Source organism: Kryptolebias marmoratus, linkage group LG2 (genome assembly GCF_001649575.2).
Source record: "Kryptolebias marmoratus isolate JLee-2015 linkage group LG2, ASM164957v2, whole genome shotgun sequence".
Taxonomy (NCBI): Eukaryota; Metazoa; Chordata; class Actinopteri; order Cyprinodontiformes; family Rivulidae; genus Kryptolebias; species Kryptolebias marmoratus.
The window spans coordinates 25,999,019-26,008,135 of NC_051431.1; the positions used below are offsets into that span (position 1 = coordinate 25,999,019).

General features: G+C 41.9%; 1 protein-coding gene and 1 long non-coding RNA gene across 3 annotated transcripts in view; one reads left to right on the forward strand and one right to left on the reverse strand.

Moving 5' to 3' along the window:
* Positions 1-4,618, forward strand: part of LOC119616617 — a 4,980-nt gene extending 362 nt beyond the window's left edge. The window contains exon 2 of the long non-coding RNA XR_005232571.1: positions 4,076-4,618. This is a non-coding gene — a long non-coding RNA (uncharacterized LOC119616617). The remainder of the gene's footprint in view (positions 1-4,075) is intronic.
* Positions 4,619-5,937: 1,319 nt separating this feature from the next.
* Positions 5,938-9,117, reverse strand: part of bcas3 (BCAS3 microtubule associated cell migration factor) — a 383,299-nt gene continuing 380,119 nt past the window's right edge. For both annotated transcript variants that reach the window (XM_017422045.3, XM_017422044.3), the window contains one exon: positions 5,938-7,326. In XM_017422045.3, coding sequence (XP_017277534.1) covers positions 7,178-7,326 — 149 coding nt within the window. In that variant the 3' untranslated portion in view covers positions 5,938-7,177. The remainder of the gene's footprint in view (positions 7,327-9,117) is intronic.

Consider the following 9,117-nt stretch of genomic DNA (forward strand, 5'->3'; position numbering starts at 1 on the left):
GGGGGGGGGGGTCTCGTGGAGCCGCGGGGTGGTGGGCCCTCCACGGTTTGCCGCCCGGCGCCAGTCGATCTCTTGTGTCTTTGTGTTTTCCTCTGAAGTGTTGCATGCGTAACCCCCACCACCACCACCTCCCACGGCCCCTGGACCCCGGGCCCCTCGGCAGCTCCTGGGTCAGGACGCGTTGTCAGATGTGAACTGTATTTTTGCTTCTTTTGTTGTTTTCGGATCAACTGCACTGTTGGGCCGAAAACTGAAAGGAAAAGTGAGATTTGCTGCTGACTGAGGCGTCAGAGAGAACTGCGCATTTCCTCTGAACCCCGGAGCTGTGCCGCTTCCGCTTCCAGCAGAACCAGACTCCTCATGACTGCCTTCAGCAACGCAAACACACATTCAGAGCCATTATCTAGCAAAGCTGGTCTAAACCGCTTCATGATCCACTAAGATAATATTATAAAAGTCATTAAAATGTTTTTTTTTTTGGAAGTTTGACACCCCGCTTATGTCTCGGCAGAGTCAGAAGAAGTGTGTTAGGGGATTTAAGTGCATGAACTGTTTGCGCACTTGTTGCTGCAGCCCCGCGTAAAGAGACAGAAGCAGGTCAGGAAGGAGCGAATGCCGAGCCGTACCGAGCCGAGCAGGACTAAGTGTTCCTGTTGCGATGAAGTTTTGCTCAGGCAGCAGAGCATCATGTAAAAAAAAAAACACCGAAATTTAATTAACAATTTCTAGACAAAAATATATGTAAACAGAGGCGAATCTAGAGGTTTTTTTTTCTTTCTTATGGTGACAAAGGCGGTGCACCCGATTCCAGCAGGAGGGCAGAGATTATTGTTGTTTCCTTTTAGACTTAGTTTCCTGCATTCAGGTTATTTGTCTATGCATATGAATTACACAAATTACACAAAACACTTAACCAAGGGCTGTCTGTCAACACAGGCGGCGCTGAAGTTCCTTTTTTAACCTAATTTAAAAGATTCAAATCATTTCCTTTCCCCTAAATTTGCAATGCATTTGAGATTAAACAGTGTCAGCAGGGGATGTGCGCAGTCTTCAATTTAGTGCACAGGACAAGGGTTCAACCCGTTTTTACAAGGGGGACAAAATTAAAAATTGGATTGTGTTTGAGGCTGGCCCTCGCTAAGCATGTTTTCTTTTCTTTTTTCTTTTTTTTTTTTTTAAAGGAATCCATTAATTTGACATGTTTTTCCAGACTTGTCAGTTTGTCTGGGTCGTGGAAACTCTGACTAAAGTTGTGCTTCAGGGGTAGAAAAGAGTTAGTTGATGATCGGGAGGTCTTGGAACTGTCTGAGCCACTGTGAAATTTTCACGTGCAGTTGTTGGGTGAAACCATTTTGAAATTCAAGAGGTGTGTGTGTGAGAGAGCTCCAAACTGGTTAGAGACTAAAGTCTGTGCAGATGATATTGCCATCCATCCATCCATCCATCCATCCATCCATCCATCCATCCATCCATCCATCCATCCATCCATCCATCCATCCATCCATCTTCTTTACCCGCTTCTCCTTTCGGGGAGCTGGTGCCTTTCTCCGCCAGTCACTGTAAGAGGCGGGGTGCACCCTAGATAGGTCGCAAGTCCATCACAGCAATTTTAAAAAAATATTATTTTTTTGATCGACTCTCAGCATTGTACAAAATGTACACAATTATATTAAATAGCCTACAGATAAGATGACAAGATTGCCACTGTCTGTGTCAGAAGATTTCCACTCTCAGTCCTCAGAGTTCCACTGACTTGTGTGTGTGTGTGTGTGTGTGTGTGTCCTGCACCTGACTGGACTGGTGAGGTTGAATCTGCAGGTTTCTGCACATGCAACGACAGGAGCCACATGTCGACATGTCCGAGCTTCACTGTGAAGGCTCCAACAGATATTAGGAACATGTGGAGGAGGAGAACAGGGGTTGTTCTACAGGAATACTCAGCTGGATAATTGTATCAACAAGACTTGTGCAAATTAGTCACTATTTATTTGTTCTGCGCCCTGAGCGGTGCGGGAATCTCCATTAAGGCGCGATTTAAAAGTCATCATGTGGACGGAGGAGCGCTGCTCTCCCAGATCGACACGTCCTCTGTGTTCAGGAGTAATGAGAGCAGACATAAAATCTGCTCCTCAAACTTCTTCCTGCTGTATGTGCGCGCTGAGGAGGCGGCGCATGCGCAGGGAGAAATGTAAAAAGCTTAACCAGTTCAGAATTTGTATGATAAATTTCACCTGATAGTTTGGACAAAATATTACACAGACAGAATGGGGGGAGTGATGATCACGTGATCTTCGGTCCTGACTTCGAGTGAGCACTTTTTGGAGGTTAAGCGCGAGCCACTGGACGCGCGGAGTAAGTGTTAGTCTGCAGGTTGGGCTCAGACAGATTTAAAGAGAATTAACTGCGTGCGTGATGCTTTCCAGCTGACAAGAGTTTGTGTGTGTGTCCTTGATGTGCCCGCTCAATACTGCACAGTAAAGTTGCAGATGTGCGTAAAAAAACGTCCTGGTCTCGGTGATTTGGCTCCATCCGAGCCAAAGACTCTAATTACAACAAAAGCGGGGCCGTTTTGCGCCACATTCGTCTATAATCGAGTATTGTTACTTGTCCTCCTCTCCTAGACATTGTTCCCTCCTTCCTTTCATCTCTCCATCTCCTCCTCCCATCTCCCTGCATCATCTCTCCGGCTATATTTAGCGGCTAGACGGAGGCCTTGGCGCCAGACCGTTTAAGACCTGTCAGAGTCCCTCATATTTCCCCTTGTCACATGGAGGACCGGCGACCAGCGGCCTCCTCCTCCTCCTCCTCCTCCTCCTCCTCCTCTTTTTCTCTTCTCCTCCTCCGGCTTCTCCCCACTTCACTCTGTTAGATGAAACAAATCAGTTCTCACTCGTGGAAATGCCAAATGTTTACCCCTCCCCTCCCCTCCCCTGCCCTCCCCAACCGAACGCAGACGCGCGTTATTTGGACCAGACGATATATTCTCCTTCTGGGATCAGGGTAATACCTGGTGCATCCCCGCAAACCTTTTCTCTGAATGGAAATTCACGACAACCCTGATGATAGACTGCATCCGCTCAGGCTGAGCGAGCTGCCGTCAGCCCAGAGGTCCCAGGGGTGAGAAGCCCGGCCTGAGAGGCCCTGGGTGCGGCAGAACGACAGGTGGGAGACCAGGTGGGGGCGCTATGGGGCCTGACGGGAGCCGGAGGACCGGTAGAAGACGTCCCCTCAGCCAGCAGACAGGCTGAGGGTCTGAGCAGGTCCAGAAAGTCCGCTCCGACCCCTGCAGGACCGGGGCTTCAGATCAGCCTCTTGGACCGTTGGGAGCATAAGATGATCCCGCGTGATGAGCTGAGAGGCTCCGCACGTGAATGAGTCTGCAAAACTGCAGGCATGTGCGCGCACGTGCGTCCTTTTATCCAGTAACAATATAATTACCTTTATGTTGAAAAAAAAAATCACACTTCCAGTTCTAAGTCTCTGTGTGTGTGTGTGTGTGTGTGTGTGTGTTTCCACGTGAATCAGATTTCCTGTAAAATCAAACTAATTTGATTCCGTTTTATGTTCTTTTAAAAATCACATTTATCTGTCATCCGTTTGTTTTCTGGGTTTTAGCTGAAAAAAAAAATTGTGACTCTGAGAAAACTCCAGAGTGCAGCTTGCAAAATAAATAAATAAATAAATAAATAAATAAGAAAACAAAAAACAAAACAAAACCTCCAATAATAATATAAATAAATAAATAAATAAAACACCGTTTTTGATCATTTCTTTTAAATATATCGTTTATTATTTCACTTTAATTTCCCTTTAAAACATTTTTGTTTAAACATCGATCACTAAAATCTCGTTACCTGATTTGTTTTTCTTTTTCTTTTTCTTTTTCTTTAATCTGCGCGCGCCAGTACAGGTGTTAAATGAAAACGCGCTCAGTTCCACTCGAAAGCAGCGAGGTCAGGAGCTGGTTCTGCTTTTTGAATTCCTGCTCTGAAATCCTCTCTGATCAGAAAGTCTCCTCACATAACGAGAGTTCGTTTCTCTGAACGAGCAGCTCAGCACTTTGTCCTGTTTGCAGATGTTCGCAGATGTGCCAGCCAGTGGAGTCCACCTGCGGCCCGACAGGAACAACGTTCTGCAGCCTGAGATCTGAACACAGTTAAATGTTTTCATTTACACTCTTCCTCTCATCAGAACAACAACTTTGTCCTCGACCAGCGGAGACACAGAAACGGAAGTCTTCTCAGACTGAGACGGAAAACCTTTGTAAAGACAAACAAACGAACGCAGAGAGTGTACCCCGGGTTGACCAGAGGAGACTGGTTCCACATCAGGACATTTAGAGTTTAAACTGGAAAGTAAAATTGTGACCCCGCCAGGTAGGGTGCAGACAGGTAACCTAAAGCTGTGGCTCTGACGGTCCTGGCCTCATCTTCTCAGCTACATCTTTTCCCTTTTGTGCAAATTAATGTTCACCATTCTGCCTCTTATTTCTTTTCATCTAATTTAAAAACATTCTTACAAAAAAAGGGTAACTTCTGTATTTTTGTGTTCATCTACCACATGCCAGAAATTCATTTATATAAAATAAAACAATAAACTTTTGTTTGCTTGTTCCTTAACTCTTTATTTAATTGAATTTTATTTTTTGTTTCTAAAAAATTTTAGAGCCACTAAGCCCTCGGTCCTAATGTAACCAATAAAGGTTTTCTGCCTTAGAATTATGTTTTTCACTTGGCATATTTCATTAAACGCTCTTTGACATTTATCATAAAAGCCTACATGGATGAATGAAAAGGTTGAACACCAGTCTCATCTCTTGTTTTATCTCCAAATGGGAAGTGTGTGTCTAAATGTGCATTCAGTCCTTTAACAGGATCTGGATGATCGACAAACAGCAGGAACACACACCTCACCATCACATGTTGCTTAGAAAAGAGTTTAAAAATAATGCCATGAGTTGGGTGTTTGGAAAACAGTTTATTAGTGGTGATTAAAATGGAAACAATGCATCATGAGTGACGTGTTTTCAGATGGAAATAAAAACTGCTTATTTTGATAACAATCATTTTTAGCTCCGTCCTTAGTTTTAATGTTGAGTGTTAATATGGCGTGTGCAGCTGTGCTTGGTGGTGAACCCAGATATAAACACACACTCAGGTGTTTCCATGACACCTTGCATTAGTCAGAGCCCACTGGACTGGTTTTCTCACTGAATGTTTTCACATTAGAGCTCAGCAGCTCAGCTTCCCCCACATTTACGAACTCATCGGGTTAGAAATCATTAAAGGGACAAAAATTGTTTAATATTCTTGTTATTTATAATATTTAAAAATAATAAGAGAAGAACTGTATATTTCTGTTGTTTCCTGTTTGAACAACAAGTCAATAAAATAACTACTGACTGCAAAGTGTTTCCTTTTTGTTATATATTAAAGCTTTTGTTTTTTTTTTCTGGATGAAGTGGCAGAAACACATCCTGCCAGCTGCAGCAAAATTACCTAAAGCAAACATATTCATTCTTCTCTCCAAGTCATGATGTAACTGACTTTATTTCAAATCAACAAGCATATTTTCCTGGGTGTAAAAATGCTGAGAGTATGTCAAGCCGCCCGTTCTTCCTCTTCAGCTGAGCGAGGACGTCTTTGTATTAATGAAGCCATAAAATCCAGCAGACAAAAATATTTCTTACTTAATCAAAATTAGGCAAAATGTCTTAGGACTTGAGGGCCAAAAGGACCAAACATGTTCTCTCGTTTCCTCTCTGAACAAAGATCCAGAGTCGGCTGTAAAAAGTCCCTTTAACAACACTTTACAGCTTGTTAAAAATATGGTACTAATTAGCAGCGGTTCTGTGTGCTGATGGTCACTGCTGCGGTTGAAATGTGAACAGCCCTTCAGTAAAAGACAAAAAGAAAGAAAGAAAAATAATGCAAACAGTTCAATTTCCTCAGATTTTATTATGTTTTTACTTGCATGAATCCTGGGAAACAAAATGAGAATTTTACAAATCTAATCTGAGCATCAACAAGAAACATTTACTCCAAATTAGTAGATCTTCTTCTGCTCATCTTTGGACACACAAAACAAAACTGTGCACAGCATCACCAGTTTGTTAATAGTACATTTAGGGTTCACCTGTTCTAACATCCTGCAGCTAACAACCGAAGTCTATTCTGGAGATAAAATCAAAACGATCAGTCAGTCCATTTTGCAACAGGCAGAGCGAGCACACATAAATAACCAGGTCGGTTTAAAGATTTACAGCTTGATGCAAAAAAAAAAAAGAAAGAAAAAGATTTTGGTCAAAAATTGCTCATGTAAAAACCACATAAATGACTACAGAAGCTCCCTGTTTACTCTCCACAATTAAAGTCTACTGTGTGGAAACACTGGGTGGGAAATTCAGCTAAATGATTTCAGAAACATATTTTACTCTGTAAACATGGATATCACTGCTGCGACTAGTAATGGTGTCATCTCATTACTGCAGCTGTTGTCAAACGTAATTACAGGAAAATCAAAGGCATGAAAGAAGCAAATTCAATCAAAAACGTTTAGTGAGAGCAGACACACACACACACACACACACACAGAAAGAGTTAGAGGGAAAAAGAAGCGGCTGTACATCACTGACTGGAATAAACATTTTTTTCTTTGTTGGTGTTCCTTTTCTTTGAGATTACAGACAATAAGAACACCGTAAAACTTAAACACACAATCAGACAATGATGAGGGAGTGGGAAATTGCTGCTCTTTAACACAATAGCCCAACAGACAGTAATAAACTGGTGTAAAAAATGTCAGGTTAAAAAAGAAAAAAAAGTTCCCCTCGGCTCGATCAGAGCTCAGAACGGCTCAATTTAACATTTTTTAAAGGTTTATACCCTGACAAAATTTGCCTAAGGTTCTCTTCATTTTTAAAAAAGGGCAAAAAACCCCAAAACAAAACAATCCCTCCATAAAATCTGCTGAAGCTTCAACAAACAGCATTCTGAATCCAACCTCAGACAGAGATTCCTACAACTCCATGTATCCGACCGATCTGTGAGCAGCTGTATGTGAACACCAAGACAAATGCAGTTACTATATTTCAGTTTGACACATCACTGTGATGGTGGGAGCCAGAGTGGACAGGTGACGGTGGGAGGAGGGCAGGCAGCTGGACAGAGGTGGGACTCTAGGAGAAGTTGGTGGGGAAGAGGCTGAGAGGCTGGCTCTCGTTGGTGGGCAGGGGGGAGCGGTATCCTTCGAAGTTGCGTGGGATGCTGCCGCTGGTGGATCCAGAGCTGTTGCTGAGGGTCTCAATGCTGCCCTCCCTCTGAAGCTCTGCAGGGACAGAAACAAAGAAGCAGCGCTTTTAACAAACCGGACCACAGGTGTTCATGTGTCACCCCCGACTGTCCCAGTTCAACCAGTGTTAGCTAATGTATCTGCCTCCATCTTGATTCCAGATACAGAGGCCCCTTCAGAGCTCAGGGAAAGTTCATTTCTTGGCAGGTTAGGGACTTTTTTGGCAGTGTGGGATGTTAGGCTGAGTTGGTACTAATGTTTTGGCTCATCAGTATTAAATGCAGCCTGTAATTTGCAGCTTTGGGTCAGATTTGGCCAGGTATTAAATCTTTATAACCTGCTTAAGTTGTGGGAGGAATGAAAATACAGCTGATACTGTTCCCTAACAAGGTTTTTCTTCTAACTCTGATAAATCTTTTCAGGGTTTAAGGATGAACATATTGATATTTGGGTCATGCTGATTTCTCCTATCACTGGTTTTAAAGAACTTTCTAGAAGTTGTTTATTTTTTAAATACAACTTTATTTTAAAATTATTTCTTAACTTCTTGTTTTAAACAATATTTTTATTGTAAAATATACCTACAAAGAACATTTTGAAAAGTCATTAACAGTTTTCTGTTTTCTTTTCTTAACATTTATATAAAAAAAATCAAAATACAAAAACAACAAGGACAATATTGTGAACAATGTAAACAAACTAACAACTAGACCAAGAAAACAAAAAATAACCAACCCCACTGAACCAATTTACTGAGAATCACAAATATATATATATATATATATACATATTTAGGTGGGATATTGAGTTTAACCACAATTTAGCCAAAAAAATACTCCAATATTTGATGTCAGATTTTAGACTGGTTTAACTTTGATGCTCTGTAGCTTTTATATGATATAAAATACAAAAAAATATATCCTCAGACCGTTATAATATGCGCTAAGTCACTGGAAAATAGGTTAAACTGACTTTCAGGAAGTTTCCTCTGTGAGAAAGAAGAACTTGCTTTGGTGTCAAGTTCATTGAGTATTGGGGATTCATTAAGAGAGTCTCCAGAATATTCTGCGTCTTTTGTGGAGCTCTTAACTTCCTCACATGAGTCTCGAGGTGTGCAGCTCTGCTACGTGAGTTCTGAACATTTTCAAAAAAACAAATTTCCTCTCAAAACAGTCACAGAGTCGTCCTGGACGTCTTCAACTCTTGACCAGAACTCTAGAGCTGGATTTTGACTCCTGAATGGGAACTCTCCTCTGACCGAAAACATCTGCAGCAAACGTCCAGGACTAAAAAAAACATGCTAATGATAAATATTATTTATTGAAAAACTGATCTAAATCTGTCTTTCTTCATTTCTAAAGTGTACTCCAGTAGATTAGCTTTGCAAGCTGTGAACATGAAAGTAGGCCATGATTTTCAAAAGCTGGTTGCTTTAAAATGCACCCACAAGGCTCAATGGTTGCAGACACTCAGCGTTCAGTGAGACAGCAACAAAAAATTCAAGTATTTCCTCACAATTTTAAGTCACCAACTAGTCTCCAACATGCAGCTCAGTGAGATACCACCTTAAACCATAATAAGTAGTATAAACAAGTCATATGAGTGAAAGGCTTATTTTAGATTCTGGTGATCTCTGGAGTGGTCCTTCTTCTTGTCGCTCCATCGGGGTTCACCTAAATTTCTGTTGGGACCAAGTGAAAGTCCCATAATCTACAGTGTCATCAAACATCAGTTCAGCCAAAGTCCTCCAACGTTCTCTGAGTGACACAAAGCATTTTTCTGACATGCCAGGTTGCTTCACAGCCTCTCCCCTTCTAACCCCCCCCC